Source organism: Emys orbicularis, chromosome 4 (genome assembly GCF_028017835.1).
Source record: "Emys orbicularis isolate rEmyOrb1 chromosome 4, rEmyOrb1.hap1, whole genome shotgun sequence".
Classification (NCBI taxonomy): domain Eukaryota; kingdom Metazoa; phylum Chordata; order Testudines; family Emydidae; genus Emys; species Emys orbicularis.
The window spans coordinates 60,906,004-60,925,104 of NC_088686.1; the positions used below are offsets into that span (position 1 = coordinate 60,906,004).

At 39.0% G+C, this 19,101-nt stretch overlaps 1 protein-coding gene and 1 long non-coding RNA gene across 2 annotated transcripts in view; one reads left to right on the forward strand and one right to left on the reverse strand.

The window, feature by feature from the left end:
• The window catches only part of EIF2AK4 (eukaryotic translation initiation factor 2 alpha kinase 4), a 69,550-nt gene that overhangs the window by 49,570 nt on the left and 879 nt on the right, over window positions 1–19,101 (forward strand). Inside the window, exons 24-38 of the mRNA XM_065404270.1 lie at window positions 3,841–3,890; window positions 4,034–4,202; window positions 4,722–4,838; window positions 5,582–5,647; window positions 6,238–6,408; window positions 7,087–7,221; window positions 7,304–7,411; window positions 8,128–8,256; window positions 10,440–10,526; window positions 12,012–12,124; window positions 12,698–12,756; window positions 13,423–13,520; window positions 15,525–15,593; window positions 16,288–16,332; window positions 17,471–17,589. Coding sequence (XP_065260342.1) covers window positions 3,841–3,890; window positions 4,034–4,202; window positions 4,722–4,838; window positions 5,582–5,647; window positions 6,238–6,408; window positions 7,087–7,221; window positions 7,304–7,411; window positions 8,128–8,256; window positions 10,440–10,526; window positions 12,012–12,124; window positions 12,698–12,756; window positions 13,423–13,520; window positions 15,525–15,593; window positions 16,288–16,332; window positions 17,471–17,589 — 1,535 coding nt within the window. The remainder of the gene's footprint in view (window positions 1–3,840; window positions 3,891–4,033; window positions 4,203–4,721; window positions 4,839–5,581; window positions 5,648–6,237; window positions 6,409–7,086; window positions 7,222–7,303; window positions 7,412–8,127; window positions 8,257–10,439; window positions 10,527–12,011; window positions 12,125–12,697; window positions 12,757–13,422; window positions 13,521–15,524; window positions 15,594–16,287; window positions 16,333–17,470; window positions 17,590–19,101) is intronic.
• LOC135878568 (uncharacterized) lies at window positions 11,095–12,129 on the reverse strand. The gene is made up of 3 exons (XR_010561395.1): window positions 12,066–12,129; window positions 11,322–11,400; window positions 11,095–11,210 (listed from the first exon to the last, which is right to left on the reverse strand). It is a non-coding gene; the product is annotated as an uncharacterized LOC135878568 (long non-coding RNA).

The window sequence follows — 19,101 nt, forward strand, 5'->3', positions numbered from 1 at the left end:
CCCTGCTCTGTCCAGGTCAATTTTCCCCTTCCTTCCCACCCCTGCAACCCAGTTGCAGAGTGTGTCCCTTAAAAGAGCAACAACCCCTTTTCTTCTGGTCAGCTGGAAAAAGACCCACTGCATTCAGATACAGGAAGCACATTCTGTGGTACTGCTTCAGAGAAAGACTGCAGTATGTATTGATGAACTGGTATGCCAACAAAGTTATCTTCACCTTTCTCTGCCTCCAGTGAAATCACAGATTGTTTTCTTCAGCCACAGCTCCAGAGATATCAGATACCCAGTTCAGTTCAGCTTAAACAAAAGGTTTTGTTGGTAGTTTTACAGAAATTGATATGAAAGGAAGCTGCACTAAACCTAAAATGACAGCATATTACAGGATTAGCTTGCCTGTAGCTTGTGAGATATTATGGATAAATCTCTCTCCTTGCCTGGGAAGGTTACAGCAGAAAAGACAGGCTCCTCTGTGGAATCCCCAAGGGTATGTCTACACTACGAAATTAGGTCGATTTAATAGAAGTCGATTTTTTAGAAATCGATTTGATACAGTCGGTTGTGTGTGTCCCCACTAAGCACATTAAGTCGGCGGTGTGCGTCCACAGTACCGAGGCTAGCGTCAACTTTCGGAGTGTTGCACTGTGTTAGCTATCCCACAGTTTCCACCGCCCATTGGAATTCTGGGTTGAGCTCCCAATGCCTGATGGGGCAAAAACATTGTCACGGGTGGTTCTGGGTACATGTCGTCAGGCCTCCCTCCCTCCATGAAAGCAACGGCAAAAAATAGTTTCTCGCCTTTTTTTCTGGGTTACCCGTGCAGACAACATACCACGGCAAGCATGGAGCCCGCTCAGCTCACTGTCACCGTATGTCTCCTGGGTGCTGCTGGCAGACGTGGTACTGCAGTGCTACACAGCAGCATCCCCTTGCCTTGCCTTGCGGACGGCAGGCGGTGCAATACGACTGCTAGCCGTTGTCATCGTCCCATGAGTGCTCCTGGCCGACCTCGATTAAGTTGGTCGGGGGCGCCTGGGCAGACATGGGTGCTCCGAGCCGGCCTCGGTAAGGTCAGTCGGGGGCGCCTGGACAAAAATGGGAATGACTCCAGGTCATTCTCTTCTTTAAGTTTCATCTAATGGAGATTCAGTCCTGCCTGGAATATCATGCCAGCTGGAGGCTTCTGCCCCAGGCAGCACCGCGCGGTCGCACCTCCCCAGCCTACCCCTTGCTCCCATGGCTCATGAAGCCTGGACAGTAGTAAGGAGCAGTTCAACTATAGGCTGAGCAAGTGCAGAATGGTGGTAGAATGTGTCTTTGGACGTTTAAAAACTCGCTGGCGCAGTTTACTGACTCGGTTAGACCTCAGCGAAACCAATATTCCCATCGTTATTACTGCTTGCTGTGTGCTCCACAATATCTGTCAGAGTAAGGGGGAGACATTTATGGCGGGGTGGGAGGTTGAGGCAAATAGCCTGGCCGCTGATTACGCGCAGCCAGACACCAGGGTGGTTAGAAGAGCACAGCAGGGCGCACTGTGCATCAGAGAAGCTTTGAAAACCAGTTTCATGACTGGCCAGGCTTCAGTGTGAAAGTTCTGTTTGTTTCTCCTTGATGAAAACCCTCCCCCTTGGTTCACTCTACTTCCTTGTAAGCCAACCGCCCTCCCCTCCCCCCTTTGATCTCCGCTTGCAGAGGCAATAAAGTCATTGTTTCAAATTCATGCATTCTTTATTAATTCGTCACACAAATGGGGGGATAACTGCCAAGGTAGCCCGGGAGGGGTGGGGGAGGAGGGAAGCACAGGGGTGGGGTAGTTGTAGGGGCACCCCCTAGAATGGCATGCAGCTCATCATAGAAGTGACATGTCTGGGGCTCTGACCCGGAGCAGCCGTTTGCCTCTCTGGTTCTTTGGTAGGCTTGTCTGAGCTCCTTAAGTTTCACGTGGCACTGCTGCGGGTCCCTGTTATAACCTCTGTCCTTCATGCCCTTGGAGATTTTTTCAAATATTCCGGCATTTCGTCTTTTGGAATGGAGTTCGGATAGCATGGATTCGTCTCCCCATAGAGCGATCAGATGCAGTACCTCCCGTTCAGTCCATGCTGGAGCTCTTTTGCGATTCTGGGACTCCATGGTCACCTGTGCTGATCAGCTTGCTACACTGGCCAAACAGGAAATGAAATTAAAAAGTTCGTGGGGCTTTTCCTGTCTACCTGGCCAGTGCATCTGAGTTGAGAGTGCTGTCCAGAGCGGTCACAATGGAGCACTCTGGGATAGCTCCGGAGGCCAATACTGTCGAATTGCGTCCACACTACCCCAAATTCGACCCAGCAGGGTCGATTTCAGCGCTAATCCCCTCGTCGGGGAGGAGTACAGAAATCGATTTTAAGAGCCCTTTAAGTCGACAAAAATGGCTTTGTCGTGTGGATGGGTGCAGGGTTAAATCGATCTAATGCTGCTAAATTCGACCTAAACTCGTAGTGTAGACCAGGGCCAAGATTGTCTGTGTGCAGTCCCCTCCTTCCAATTACAGGCCCTCTTTCTCTCATGCGATAATGTCTTAACTTTACTCAAGAATGGTCAGCTCCTTGTTGAGACTATTTGAATAGTTTGTCATCTGGAAGTATTCACTTTTCACCAAGTCTTGCATACCATGCCTATTAGCCTTTGTGTATCATGGCTGCATGACGGTTCCAAGAATCCATGTGCATTATTTTTCTCACCATAATATCTACTATGTAACATCAAGGCTGCTAATCATCTTAGATCAACAAAACATGCACTGTTTGACTACAGCTGGTCTTTTACTTCACCTATGGCACTCTGCTATCTTTGACTCCTCTACAGTTATTAATAAGGCTGCGATTATGTCACAGAATCCGTGATTTCCAGAGACCTCCATGGCCTTTTCTGCTTCAGCCCCCGGGCCACAGGGCTGGACCTGTCAGCTAGGAGGCCCTAGTGCTCTGAGTTGCAGGGGCTGCTGCAGCTGCCTGCCCTGGAGCTTGAAGCTGAGGCAGGGCCCTGCAGCTCCCAGCAACTGTGGGGAGCTCCCAGCCGCATGATGTAGTATGAATCAATATATTTGAAAATATAGAAAAACATCCAAAAATATTTAATAAATTTCAATTGGTATTCTATTGTTTAACAGAGCGATTAATCATGATTAATTTTTTTAATCACAATTAATTTTTTTGAGTTAATTGCGTGAGTTAACTATAATTAATCAACAGCCCTAATTTTTAAAGGTATAAAGGCTAAAGACTTTTTTAGTGTCATCCTTCAATAGTGTTAGTTATAATGTCTAATTCTGCCTCTGTTACCCCAGTTTTAGACCAGTGTGATACCATTGGTGTAATAAAAGGAAGAATCAAACTAAATGCTATCAATACTCTCAGGGCCTCCACAGGTTTGATCTCTTTGTTGGAATGAGTGGTTTCCTAAAATGTGTTGGGTACAGAAGCATTGACTGAATATGGCAGCTGATAATCACCTTCTGTGTTCCTGGAAATAAGGTTTTATTAACAGCACACAAACAATCGTGGTTAGTACGCCTTTTGCTAGATGCATACCCCCTTTTGCAATGCATACCTCCTGTATCAGCATAACTGAGAAACTGAGTTCTCCCCCACTCAAAGAGTGAACACCGTTTTCCTGAAAGATACACCAGAGATGCTTAATACCATTTAGTTGTGACAAATACACATTTTCTGAGACATTATTACAGATGGGAGAATAAAGGTGTAACTGCATGATGTGTATATATAATTCAGCATTAGTCTAAGAGCATAAGTCAGAATGAAGTTATGCATATTTGTCTCAACAACCTTTTTTTTTTGTTTTCAGATTCCTTTTGCAAGATTTGTAGCTAGAAATAATATATCAAACTTGAAAAGGTAAGAAAATGGCTGGGAGGAATTATGCCTCATCCAAATAGGACTAATATTCACCTGTTGCACATGTAACTTTCTACACAATGACTGAATAAATGACAGCACTGAATGTATTGTATTGATTCCTTCTTTGGTGTTTTTTGTAGATATTGTATAGAGCGTGTATACAGACCTCGGAAGTTAGACCGCTGTCACCCCAAAGAACTCCTAGAATGTGCATTTGACATCATCACTTCCAGTGGAAACAGCTTTTTACCTATTGCAGAAACAATCTACGCTATTTCTGAAATCATCCAAGAATTTCCAGTACTACAGGTTGTTTCCCTCATTTTACCTCCTTGATTAACAGACATTTTTCATTGTCTTTGATTTTTTTAACCATAAAAGGCTGTTTCATTAGAGAGGGAATTGTAAATAAGGAAATATGTAGGCAACAATGACTAGAAAAAGACCTTCTCACCTTGTAACACACTAAATATTTCCAAGTTTTGACTTCTGATAAAACTTGCAAACTGAGTCAGTATAATATAAACTGTAAATGACAAAAGTTTTTTCAAGTAAAATTTCCAATGAACAGTCTGTTTGCAATGTATACACTACTGAACATTTTTACAGCACTGTTTGAAATAATAGCTATCTTCTTTTAGGTGAGTGAGAGTTTGGCTCTTAATCCTGACATTAAAAATATAAAATAGCACAAATCCTGCCAGTTCTGTAGTACACAGAAGGGAGTTAAGGCAATGGGGAGATTCAAAGTTAGTCTTATGAAACAGAAAAGCTATTTTACATATTGGAATGCCAATAAAACATAAGATTTTTTTTTTCCTCTGTTAGGAAAGAAACTATAGTCTTTACTTGAACCACACTGCTTTATTGAAAGCTATACTCTTGCACTGTGGGATACCAGAAGAGAAACTCAATCAAGTCTACATCATTCTGTATGATGCAATGGTAAGATATTAATGACTCATGCAGAGATCAGTTTAATAACTGTAAAGTGCCACATTAATTATAGATCCATCTTTAAATATGAGTAATAATACTTTGGTAATTTACCAGAGAGTATTTTAACCATATATTAAAAGTGGTGGATTATTCCAGATTATCATTTTATATTAAAGCCTTTTCTGCTATCTCCTTATAGGAGAACAGTTATCTTAAAATACATATTTATTGGGGGGGGGGGGAGATTCTTTACCTATATGACTAAAAACATCCTAAATTGTTAAAACTGAAAACATTGCATTCAGATATATTTTTATTGTTTTATATTTTGCTTTTACTTCACACAGTTTAATCAGAGAAAATGGACTAGTCAGTTTCATTTGCGAACACTACAGAGGAATGTTTAAATCATAACAAAGAACTTCCATAGGTTTTTTTAACTTCATGTAATATTTCTGTTTAACATAGTTTGTATTTTTTTTAAGCAAAAGCTATGTTTTAAATAGACTTTTTACATGTAATATGACCAAACCAGATATGGAATCACTGAGAGGCAAGTAAACATTTTGCCATTGTTTACAGTGATATTTCAGAGAGTAATTGATTGAAGATGGGTACATCAAAGGGGGGGGGAAGTAACCAAGGAGCTGCATTATTAATTCTTGTCTCAAACAATTAGTAAACTTTTTTCTCAAAAGTGAATTTTCTAAAAATATGCTACAATATAATGTTTTTTTGTTGTACTTTAGACCGAAAAGTCAACAAAAAGAGAAGTGGAAGCCAAATTTTGTAATCTTTCTCTGTCATCAAACAGCGTAAGTAGTTCAACATTACACATTATATTTGTATTTCCTTATAAATTGTTATAAATCTATAGTACTTTATTTACTATGAAACCCATTAAAACCTCAGCTAAGAATATGCCACTCATTGTATAGAGATGATGCCATTGCATTTGCAACTGAAATGCCATTGATCTCTTTACTGTCATACCTCTTTGGAAATGGTCTAACTTGTCTCTTTCAGCGTTACTATTTTCTTGGTTTCTCCCTTTTTTAATATTTGTGTTTCAGATTATGCAGATGTTCAAAGGGTAAATGGAATATTGTAGACTGAGATTTCCAAAAGAAAAATGTGTGAGATACTAAATAATAATAAGCAGAGTTAGGTGCATGAATATAGAGAATGGGTTGAGATAGATCTCTCACCATCCAACTTTTTGATGCCCTGATTAGGAATTTTCATGTGTCCACTCCCTCCCCCAAATTCTTAAGCAGAATTATTAGTCTGCTGTGCAAAACAAGTATAAATGGTAAACCTTTAGTCACACCAAACCAAAGCTATGTTGTTGTTCATATGCCTTCTATTCAAGCATGTGTATGGTATTGTATCTGTGTATTTTCAGCTTTGTCAACTGTACAGATTTATTGAGCAGAAGGGAGAGTTGAACGATTTAAGCCCATTGATAAACACAATGATAAAACAAAAAACTGGTGTCACCCAGCTGGTAAAACACGGCATGAAAGATCTGGAGGAAGTCATGGGTCTCTTAAAGAAGCTTGGTATAAAACTTCAGGTTTGTAAAGCAGTCGGATTATAAATTCATTGATTTATAGCTCTGTACAACTGCTCTGTCTTCATAAACCTTTCCCCGGGGACCAATCCATGGATAGTCTGAAGAACAGAAAAAAGCACCATCAAATTGTGGTACTGTATATGATAAACACTACTGGTGGCGCCTGTTTTTAGATCCTTACTCTCAGAGTAGGGCCTGTATTGGTAAGAAACCTTCAGCTGAAGAATACTTATATCTGTGTAATTGGACTATTTCAGTTGCATTCTTAGTTGAAAAATAATTTTCTCTACATACATATCACTGAGAGCACTAGGGGATTCTTTGAAAATTTTAAATTTTGAAAATTTTAAAAGTTTCTAAAATACTGATGGTAACAATTGAAATAGCTCATTTTCTCTAAAGGCTTGCTATTTGGGATGTATACACAAATCTTCAGTAGTTCATGTCCCCTTGTGATCCTTTAGATTTAAGACATTCTTTCCTCTTTCCAGCCTTTTTGGCTGAATCTGTCTCTTCAGGGATCAATATTTTAATTGCAGTATTAAATCTCCTCAAAAGCAGAGAAACCATGTTAAGTTTTCATGATATGCTGATGTGTACCTTTTAATACTTTACAATTGTTTAACTAGAACTGGTGTAAGACTTAGTGAGGATATAATACTCATTTTTGTTTTATAGGTGTCTATAAATTTAGGACTCGTTTACAAAGTGCAACAGCATAATGGAGTCATCTTTCAGTTTATAGCATACATCAAACGCAGACAAAGAACTGTGCCTGAAATTCTTGCAGCTGGAGGCAGATATGATCATCTGGTGTGTGTAATTAACTTTTTTTTTTTTTTAAGCATATACTTTTTTGATACCTTACTAAAAGCATTGTTTCTTGTCTTTTCAGATTCCACAGTTCAGAGGGCCGCAAACAATAGGACCTCTTCCTTCTGCTGTTGGAGTCAGTATAGCTATAGATAAAATAACTGCTGCAGTTTCCAGTATGGAGGACTCTGTAAGTTTCGGTTCCTGTTTCATTCATATTTCTGTCATTTCAGTAATCTGTATGTAGCCATAGATACTCAAGAAATATTAAGAGGTTCAGATGTGTCTCAAAATAATTCCATACTAAAATAGACAGAAGCCTCAATATATGGTGCATTTTCCTTTGCTTCTATCTATGAAGATACTTTAAAAAATGGTAAACTGAAATGTAGTATATGGCTTGTTTAATGGCATAAAAATTTCCTTTTTGAAATTTATTCAATGATTAATATCTGTGAAAGGGGAAAAGATATGTTTTCCCGTATGTAGAGTCATGTTCTTCCCCTTAAAAAAAAAAAAATCGTATTTTTGTCCCTAGCCCTTCTTTTTGTCATAAAATGGGCTTTTCTACATAAATCATATAACAATTTCACTCAGCAGCAGAATGTGTATATTTTTAATCCTTCTTTGTGAAGAGGTACATTAACATTGCTAAATGGGGAGGAGGTAAAGCCAGGTAACTCACTGATTTAGGCTTTGCAAGTGCTTTTTCTGTAACAGGGTCAGATTTGCTGAAGAGCTTAATTTAAAAAAATGCTTAATAATGAACCATCTCCTAATCTCTGCCTAATTTGCTTGAAAAGCAGCACAATAATATATTTGTTCTCCAGGAATATCAACATTTTTACACCTGAAAACAAGCTCTGGTAGCTCACATTGCCCCTCTCACTTCTACTTTTCTTCCAGGTTACTATGGGCTCTTGTGATCTGTTGGTTGTGAGTGTTGGGCAGATGTCAATGACGAGAGCCATCAATATAATTCAAAAACTCTGGACTGCGGGAATTCCAGCTGATATCATGTATGACTGGTCCCAGGTAAAGAGTCTGTCTACATATTTGTTAGCTATATGTCAGTTTCATAAAGGCTGGTATTGCTAAAGCAGCCTCTTAGAGGTTATTCATTTATAGAATCATAATATTGAACAGCTGGGTGCAATTCAGCTATCCTTAAATCAATGAAGATTACATTTGCTTTTATAGTATTTTTCCTCTGTAGCTCTCATCACCTTTTACAATGCGAATAAGCATCATAATCTTCGTTTTACAGCACAGACAGATTAGGTGACGTACCTGTGACGGGTTAGATCACAGAAACCCCCCTGGGAGCTGCCAGCCGATGTGCCAAGACTACTTCTATCCCTGTTTTCCCTGCCAGCTCAGGACTCCAGCACCCTGTCTTGCTGAGCCAGACACTCCCGTCTGCTCCAACATAGACCCAGGGTCTGAATTACTTGCCTCAAACCTGCAGTCTGTGTTGGAGCAGACGGGAGTGTCTGGCTCAGCAAGACAGGGTGCTGGAGTCCTGAGCTGGCAGGGAAAACAGGGATAGAAGGAGTTTTGGCACATAAGTTGGCAGCTCCCAGGGGGGTTTCTGTGATCCAACCCGTCACAGTACCCATGGTTACTCACTGAGGCATGATACAAAGTCCACTGAAGCCAGTGGAAAGACTCTTGGGACCAACAGTAAGACAAGAACCAAGTCTCCTGATTCCAAATCCGGTGCTATATTCACTGGGTTATGCTGCTTCCATGGGATGACATGTAGTGGAGACAGCTTTATTGAAAAGCACCCAAGATTCTGTAGATCCTGGACAAGTATTTGACATAAATCTTCCCCAAAAATGTATTTTGCCAACCTACATCAACAATATAAAAACAAAGTATACTCCAACCCCCCCCCCCCCCCGCAAATGAAACAGAGGGAGTCATTCCTAGGAGGAAATGGAAAGGTTCTAAATATGGGGCCAGTAGTGGCAATAATGAAAAACACCTTTTGCAGGAGCAGTTTTCATGTATTGTTTAGCCGTGGGAAGGGACGGGCTAACATGGCTGCGAGGCAGGAGCATATTCTGCACTCTAATGGCCACTACAGTGGCATAATGAAGCTGTACTCCAGGGACTGCAGACAGTACCGTTGGATTACTGACCTAAAACATACAAGTGTCACCACATCGTTAGTCATTAAGAATATCCAGTGCTGCAAGATTCCTGGAAATACTATTTGTATTGAAGGACTGACTTCTCATTCCCTTACAATGAGCCCAAACGAAACAGTAGGTGCCCAGCACAGATAGATTATGGGACGATAAGCAAAGTACTTACCTACCTTACACCCCTCTGGACAGTTTGCCAATCTGGTTCAGTTTATTTATATATATGCTAAATGGTGAATGTCAAAGGAAATGCCGTGGAATTGCCCATTCTCTCAAATTTAGTGAACTGTGGCTCTGCACATTCAGAATGCCCCACAGCATAGAGTTCTGAGTCACTTAGCTTCCTTGCAGATATTATGGTATTCTATGGTCTTAGTATTGGCAACAATTTCCCTACTTTTTCTCACTTTTTTCCTGCATCTGGCTATATGCTGTTGAAGTGCAAGTATAACTGGTGTTTAATCCCCTTCAAGTCACTTGTTTTTTCCTGTGTGTACATTGGCCCTTGCTGGCCTCCTTGAGGCTGTTCACAGATGGCAAGTTGCAACCTCTTGATTGCACTTAACCTTGGACAGTTTTCTGCCTTGACATCTAATGCTGACAAACTTTTATGTCAGTACAACAAGCATTGGCCCTGATTCTTCGCTGAGAACTGCACAGATGGACACCCTGTGCAAAGCCCAGTTGAAGTCAGTGGAGCTCCACACAGGGACAGGGATCCATCCAGGCAGATCTCCATGCAGGAGTGAGGCTAGTAATGAAAGTTACAAACACTGGAAGAATAACCCATTCTTGCTAATAGATGCAAAGGAGACAAATATCCAGCTTCTACTTCTAATTCTTGGTGAAACACACTTTAGTGAGTTATAGGTTTTGAAACATGAAAATAAAGAAATTGACAAGGAGATTGTTCTTCCTGGACCGATGTACAAAGCTTTTCATTACTCAGAAGGTCAATAAGTACACTATATATGTATTTCCAGTCAACTTAATTGAGATTTTGATTTCTAAATTGTCATTTTATACTCTGCCCCACTTCTCTACTATTACTTTTTCTTGTTTTAGTCCCAAGAAGAACTGCAAGAGTATTGCAAATGTTCTGGGATCACATATGTGACTCTTGTCTCTGAGAAAGAAGGAAATCATGTAAAGGTAAAGGTGGGGTTGGGGAGAATTTTCGTAAATACTTCAGATGAATAATCTGCTCTAATATGTGTTTTTGTGGAGCTAATACAATATTTTCTGGGGAAAGTGCTCTATAATTTAATAGTTGGCATTTCAGCTCAGTACAGTTTCAGAGTTAATAACTAGTACGAAATTACTCTGAAGAATGGATAGAGGATGCACAGCAGACCCATCTTCCTAGTTTTTTACCAGGCCCAGTCTCCCTCCTCTTTTATCTGGGGGGGAAAAAGAATCTGGTAACTTAAATACAAATCTGGTATCTTAGACTGAGTCTCATCTAAGATGTATTTGTGTATTCTTTTTAAAAGGTAGTGACCAAGTGTTACCACTATGTAATGGCTGTTTGGTGACATTATGAAATGAATTGGTGATCTCTGGCCTCTTCCAGTTGGGCAGTTGTTTACATTACAAAACAAATACCAAGAAAATTGGCAGCCTTATTGGCAGCTAGCAAAATAGACAATGTTTGAGTAGACATAGAACTATGACCTACCATTTCTGTTTGTCTCTCCAGGTCAGGGTTGATGTGCAAAGGCGTTACTGTGAGGAAGCTTGAATTGCCACTGTCTGTACTGTATCTCTTCTGTGCATAAACAGAGGTTTTTGGTGCCCAAAGCTGTCACTGATTCTGGGCCATTATCTCTGCTACTTCTTTTAATCATTTTCATAAAAAAACAGTGATCTGTTAAAGTCATTTGCCCCTATATAGCATGATTGTATAACATAGCTATAATGTATAACAGTAAGATACCTTTCACTTACTTCAATTATCAATCTTCCTCTTACACTAACTGTAAGAACAAGCTGATCTTGACAATTATTTGATCATAGAGTGATGTATCTAGGCATTAAAGATACAATGAAAAAAACGCATTTAATCTTTTAAAACCTAGTGGTGATATTTTGTTACGGTAGAGCAGAAATACAAAGAGCATGTCAATATATTAAATGGCATAGCGATTCTCTAGTTTAATTAGTCTTTTCGTAATTAATAAAACAAAGACTGAGCAAATATGTGTAGGTTCAAATGCTGGAGAGTTACCTCTCTGCAAATTCAGTGAAAGGCAACCACATTCCAAATTAATCCTTTAATTTAAAACAGAGAGAGAGAGAACCCCTGTGTTTAACGCAGTATTTCCCCCCGGACACCAGCCAAAGGTCATTATCCCATATTAACAAGTGCAAGCGGCAAAGCCTAAGCAGTGAAAATGCAAAAGAAATTATTGTTAGTTATTTGGTTGCAGAAATCTAATCAACCAAGCCAGAGGGTTTAATTGGCCAGTGATCAGATGAACTGATAGTCTCAGTCTTATTCCATCTGATAATTGCATCTTTAATAGGTGATGAGCCTATTCAAACTTACTTTTCTTTGTTTCCACAGTATATTTATGTAGATTACCAGATTTAGCAATCTCATTAAACTCATTAAAATGTTAAATTACCATTTTGTAGGTGAAATCCTTCGAGAAGGAAAGGCAGACGGAGAAAAGGATTTTAGAGACTGACCTAGTAGAACACCTGGTCCAGAAACTGAAGACTAAAGTCTGTGATGAAAGAAGTAACAGGTAGCTGCATAAATAGTGAACAGGAGTATTCAAATTAAAGGTCATTTCATAAATCAGATTAAATATAGTCTTTCAAAATAAGACTTCCGTTGAGGTTTCTATTACATTGATTTTTAATTAAAATTACCATTGAGAAAGATTTGCCAAATTCCTTTTTGAAAAAGAAGGAAAATAATGTGATGGTATGACTTCTGTTATGTCTTGAGATTTGCCAAAGGCAACTGAGAGTAACATTTTGAAGTATTCTTCCTACTGCTTTACAGATTTAGGGCCAGATTTTCAGCTGGGCTTCTATGTGAGCAAAATTGTTCAAACTTGCAACATGTGAGCATACCTGCCTGAACTTTGATATTACTTATTAATTGTATCGCAGTAGCACCTATGAGCCCCTTTCGTGGACCAGGGCCTTATTGTGCTAGGTGCTATACAAACACAGAACATTTTTTTCAGCTAATTGGAGTGAAAAGAATACAAAATACCTTTGTATGTGAAAGTTTGCTAACAGTAGCTTACATTACTGTACTGCTTTTACATTGTCTATTTTTATAACTGTTTTTGTTTGCTTGCTTTTAGAGAAACTTCAGATAATCTCTCAGTACAAAATCTAAAAGGATCATTTGCTAATACTTCAGGTATATAATCACTAATTCTAGGCTAAAATTTACTTTTTGTGTACAGTAAACATTCTTTGCAATAAAGTAGTATATATTTTAATCACATTACAAGAATCGCTATAAATAAACCACAAATGTCTTTCCTTACAACTTTTACCTGGCTAGAGTTATTTCTTTCTAATCTCAAATGCTGTGTCTAAAATTTGAAAAGTTTAAATTACATTTTCCTATAAAATGCAGAAGTCATTTTATAATAAACTTACAGGAAACATGCAACCATATTTGCTAGGCCCACCAGTTAAAATGTTCACAAGGCATGAAGGACTTTTTGCCACACTGAATAAACTAAAACTTTGTTTACAGTAGACATTTCTGATTCTATAGCTGGAAGTGGCTATCTTGCTGCAAAGTGATGTGACTTATAATGCGGACAGTGCAGAAAGCTAATGGAGACGACTCTCAACCAGGTTCCATCCTGTTTTTTCTGTTGGTTTAAGAATCAGAAGATTTTGCAGGATGAGTCCCTTTAAGTTGCAGCCACAAAAATTGCATAATTGCTTTAATAGCACCCATCAGAGTAGTCTTGACCCATTAAGATTAGTGGGGGTTAGTTTGTTTAAAACAGGATATAACATGCTTGTTTATGTGAAGAAAGAATACATTCTCAAACTGTTTGCATTTTAGGTTTATTTGAACCACATGGAACTTCTGTAGTGCCAAATGTGAGTGTTATAGCTCCTGAAAAATTGCCTGCTAGTGTCAGACGGCGTTATGAAACTCAGGTATATGTAGTTGTTGTTTTTTTTTTTTTTCCGTTTTGGTTTGAATTTTTTTTCCGGCCTGCATGTAGCTGTAATATCATGATCACAGGCTGTTTGTCCTGCAGGATCTGTGCCTCGTTTAGTCTGCAGAATGGACAGTGAATGGGGCAAAGGGTTACAAGAGGAGGAAAATGGATTTTTTTCATGGGTGTAAAGCATTGAAATGGGACCTAAGGAGACCAGTTCTTGGCTCTAACACAGACTTCCCACGTGATTGGGGGCAAGGCTATCATAAGAACATAAGAACGGCCATACTGGGTCAGACCAAAGGTCCATCAAGCCCAGTATCCTGTCCTCTGACAGTGGCCAATGGCAGGTGCCCCAAAGGGAATGAACAAACAGGTTATCATCAAGTGATCCATGCTCTGTCACCCAATCCCAGCTTCTGGCAAACAGAGGCTAGGGACACCATTCCTGCCCATCCTGGCTAATAGCCATTGATGGACCTATCTTCCATGAATCTATCTAGCTCCCTTTTGAACCCCGTTATAGTATTGGCCTTCACAACACCCTCTGGCAAGGAGTTCCACAAGTTGACCGTGCATTGTGTGAAAAAATTCTTTCTTGTGTTTGTTTTAAACCTGCTACCTATTAATTTAATTTGGTGGCCCCTTGTTCTTGTATTATGAGAAGGAGTAAATAACACTTCCTTATTTTCTTTCTTTATACCACTCATGATTTTATAGACTTCTATCATATCCCCCCTTAGTTGCCTCTTTTCCAAGCAGAAAAGTCCCAGTCTTATTAATCTCTCCTCATACGGAAGCCATTCTATACCTCTAATCATTTTTGTTGCCCTTTTCTGAACCCTTTCCAATTCCAATATATCTTTTTTGAGATGGGGCGACCACATCTGCATGCAGTATTCAAGGTGTGGGCGTACTATGGATTTATATAGAGGCAATATGATATTTTCTGTCATAATGCATGTGTACAAGAGATCTCAGTGAAGATTCTATGGGGAACCTTAATTCTGGCATTTCCTGACTTTTGAGTGCTTAAGAAAATGTTAAGGTTACAAGTTAAACATAGATTTTTTATTTAGTGTGTATGCAGTGGACTCAAACATTTGCCCTCTATAATTTAATGTTTCATTATGGCCTCACAAGCTAGGGGGTGCAAGCAAAAGTTTTCCAACATGATGCATACTAACAGTGCCCCGCTTTGCCAAAAACAAAATGTTTAGTGGTATAATGTTAGACCACTGTATGAAAGAGAGATGGAGTTTTCCTCACTTGGATGTTAACAATGTACCAAACGTAAGAAAATAAAGAACAGGCTCCAATCCAAAGTGGATAGAAAATTCAGGATTTACTGGCTTCCAAAATACTTGGATTGTATGATGGGATATAATTTTCCTTCCGTATCAGCAAAACCCATTTTTTAATGCAAGAATGCAACCATTTTTATAGACTGCTGGATTCTCATCCTGCTTCAGAAAGGAGGCAGTAATGTAATGGGACTGAATGCACCAGCAGTTCAATATCCTATTGCCCAAAATGCAGCTATCTTCTCTGAATTGCAGAGGAGCTACAGTGTATTCCAGGACTGCCTTCTGTGATTCTACTGCCAATTTCTGATTAAAGTAGTGTCTTCTCTTATCTTTGGGAAAGGTGGCCTCCACTAGTGCCCAAGAACAGCATAACTTCGACTCTGTCTAGGGAAATTCATAATCATGTGTTAATTCTGCCTAATCTCAATAGTCCTAATATCATCTCTCCTACCACTCTACTCCTAATTGGCAAAAATACTTCATGAGTGGACATGAGCCCTGTGCTCATGCTCCTGATATTAATGTAAGATGCCCACATATTCCTAGTTAACAATTGACCATCTGGCATATCAAAGTTAATTATCGAGAATTAAATCTTACGTTTCCTGAAATAGAAAACAAAGGTTCCCAACTTCAGTGTAACAGGAGAAATTTGTATGCAACTTTTACCCACTATTAATTTTAATTTGCAGGTACAAACAAGACTCCAGACCTTCATTACTAATCTGCAACAGAAAACAAGTGAGATTGAAATTTTAGCCGTAAGTCTGTTTGCTACAGCCTAAATGAAATGGCAAATGCTTGGTCATTAGAGTCTTTAATGTTAATTGCTAGCAAGGTAGCTGTCACCAGCTGTAATCTCAAATTTTAGAATTGGCAATTGTAACCAAATTTAGAAATCTGTTGTAAAATAAAACCCACACAATGTTTAGCTAGTATATTGAGAAAGCTTCCTGCTGTATGAATTGAGACTGTTCCATATAGTAAAATGTTTACATTTTAACTATTTGCACCTCTAACTCCTATGTGGTGGTGGATTTAATATTAATTTGTTGCTGCATCTTATCACTATAAAGCACATTTAAATGTTACTTTCTGGGTTCCCTCTCAACACTTTCTGAAGAGGTTAAAAATAGTGAATCCTTCCTATGTGCCCTTTAGGAATAAGCATGTTTACCTTTTTTGAAATTAAGGGAAGACTTGCCATGTACACAGATGAACTCTGCCAAACATAAATTGTCTTTGGAAATGCCTAAAATTCTGATGCAGTCCAAATGTGTTTGCAAAACTTCTTTATAAATTAGAGATTAAATTTTGACCCCTTTTTTGAGAACTGAGATCTTCACGTGGCCAGAATGATGACAGGAATAGAACTGGAAAAATAAGTTACTTTTACTTGTTAAACTATATAACATTTGATTCCTTGACATTGACCTCTTTGCCCTATTTTTGCAGGTAGATCTGTCAAAAGAAACTCTAATACACTTCTTGTCACTAGAGGTAAGCAATGAGTTGTGTATATGTAATTTGGATTAAACAGTAGGTTTTCAAAGGTTTAAAGTTAATGGGGTGAAATCCTGTCCTTATTGAAGTTAATGGTAAAATTCTCACCCCCGTTTTTTGTTGTTGTTTTTTAAAAGAGTTTAAGAAAGGCTAAACAATTCTGTACAGACACACAGGGTTTAAAACAAGCCTTGAAAAATCCATTTGCCAAATGCACAAGTAGGAAACTTTCCCTCTTGAGCTTGGTGGAGTCCTTAGCCAACAATTTTTGCAGAAGTTCAGCTTTCATTTAAAATAAAGAAAAGGTTTTTAGTCTTTGTTCATGAAGATACCCTGCTGAATGTGAACAGAGCCGTGTTGGCTTGAGCTGTGGCTGCTCCTGGCTTTCCCAGGCAGCAGCCATTGAAATTAACATGATTCTGATCCGTTTTCTGGTTACTGCTCAGAACCCTGTGAGCTACAGTGTATAATGCGAGTTTTGTTCTGCTGCAGCAAGGGAGTACACCGCAGCAAAGGTGTGTGATGGAGTTCTTAGTGAGGGAGGATGACCCAAACAGCATAAGATGAGGAACTGAGTCAATAAGCAAAAACCCTATCCCCATTTCTCAATGCTATTGGGAAGTTGAGCTGAGGATGTATTATGGTACTGTGGACTTCCCCTACAAGTCAGGAGACTCTGAAGCAGTGGGAGGGAAAGGGGTGGCTTTTATATCAGTTCAGGGGAAAAGCCCATCCTGTGGCAGAGGGGACCAAAGAATGATCTGGTGCATGTACATGTGAAAGAACAGGGGTGGGACAGGAGAATCAAGTGTTTCTACAATGGTGATAACTCTGTAGAGGAAAAGTGGGCTACTCCAGCCTTCACAGCATGATGCTGCTGTTGTACTGTAGGAGGGGAGAAGCTGATCACCAGCAGCCTCCTTACAAAGATCTCTGCTATAACAGAGTCAAGTTGTACATGCAGTTTTGTGCATTTTGTTTCAAGAAGCTAGTGCTTTGGCAGGTTAAGAAATAGAGTATTGCTAGTCTGTCTGCATGACCTTCAGAAAAGTGAACCCTCCCTCAGTGACACTATTTTTTTCATTCATAATGAAATGTAATATATACGAAAATTCCTCGTCCTTTTTCCTTACAGTGTGATGGAGATGAACAAGCCTTTTACACGACTGTAAAACAACTGATGTCACGATTGCCAAAGCAGAGATACCTACAAGCCATTTGTGATGAAATTTACAATATCAAAATAGAAAAGAGGTAAAGATATTTGTTATACTACTGTAGGTGCTGCAACAATTGAGCTGTTCCACACATTTGAACTGTGGTAAATAGGCTGCTGTAAATTTTCTCTAGAAAGGCAAAGAATGCACCTTCTTGAAAAGTGTCTTACTCCATATAAATATTTCCTAAAATTACTCCTGTTTATCTTAGGTTGAACACACCTGACTGGTCCTCTTGTCCCCATTTTTATAGTCTTAAGGTGTGACCTAACATTCATCTAAACACCACAAAAAGAACGAGGAGTACTTGTGGCACCTTAGAGACTAACAAATTTATTTGAGCATAAACTTTCATGGGTCTGATGAAGTGGGGCTTTAGCCCACGAACGCTTATGCTCAAATAAATTTGTTAGTCTCTAAGGTGCCACAAGTACTCCTCATTCTTTTTGCTGATACAGACTAACATGGCTACCACGCTGAAACCTAAACACCACAGTTTATATAACGATAAATAAGTAACTGAGCTGTGGGACATGTAAATTCTTGACAGGGAGATGTTAGTCAACATTTAATCATCACATTTTCCTCTCTGGGTAATTTACACATTTGGCAGCATAACTAGTAACTGATTTAGACAGATGTGGGTTCTGACAGCTGGGAATCTTTGTTCTCTTATGTCAGTCAACTGTGCAGAATTTCCCTTCTGACACAAAGACTTGGACTTCAGGACTGTTCAGTATCCATGGCTCCCACTGATTTTGGTGGAAGCTGCGGGTATTTGGCATAGGTGAAAAGGTTAAGGACCTTTTAAACAAACTCTTTCCATTGATATATAGTAAAACATAGCATAAATACCCTCAGCATAAATGCAGAAAATAAATGTGTAGATGAAGAAAATAATTTAGAACTCAAAATGCCTGGTTTAACTTTTCATTGACCATTTCATTCTCTTAAAAATTGAATATTTCAAAGTTAATATTTAACTTTCTGTGCATTTTGTTGAGAGCCACTCTTCCCCCTCCGACATGAGAGCAGTATTCAGTTAACTTTGGTGAGCCATTCAATGAGACTAGAATTTGGCTTTCTAATAATAGTGCCTTTCAGTACTGAAGATATCAAACACTTTAGAAGACAATGACACAGACACTAATCATGCATTAACAGCTCAGACAAATTCCAGTATTCCTCAACAGCTTGTAAAGCTTTGAATACTAAAACCCAGTGACTGCACTCTCTCCTTTAGTAGGAGACTTCCAGACGATCTTCTGTTAACTTTTTTTAGTTGTTTAGATCAGTGTTTTTCAACCACTGTTCCGCGGCACACTAGTGTGCCGCGAGATGTTGCCTGGTGTGCCGTGGGAAAAAAATATTGCGCACTGAATAAAGTATTTTATAATTTTTCATATTTCTGTTTACTTACTATTTCATAATAAAGTAATTATAAAATACTTTCTTTGTGTTTATTTGATTCCTATTCAAGAGAATTACTTTATATATAGTCAATATAGGCACAGAGTTAAATTTTTTAACATTTTCTAATGGTGGTGTG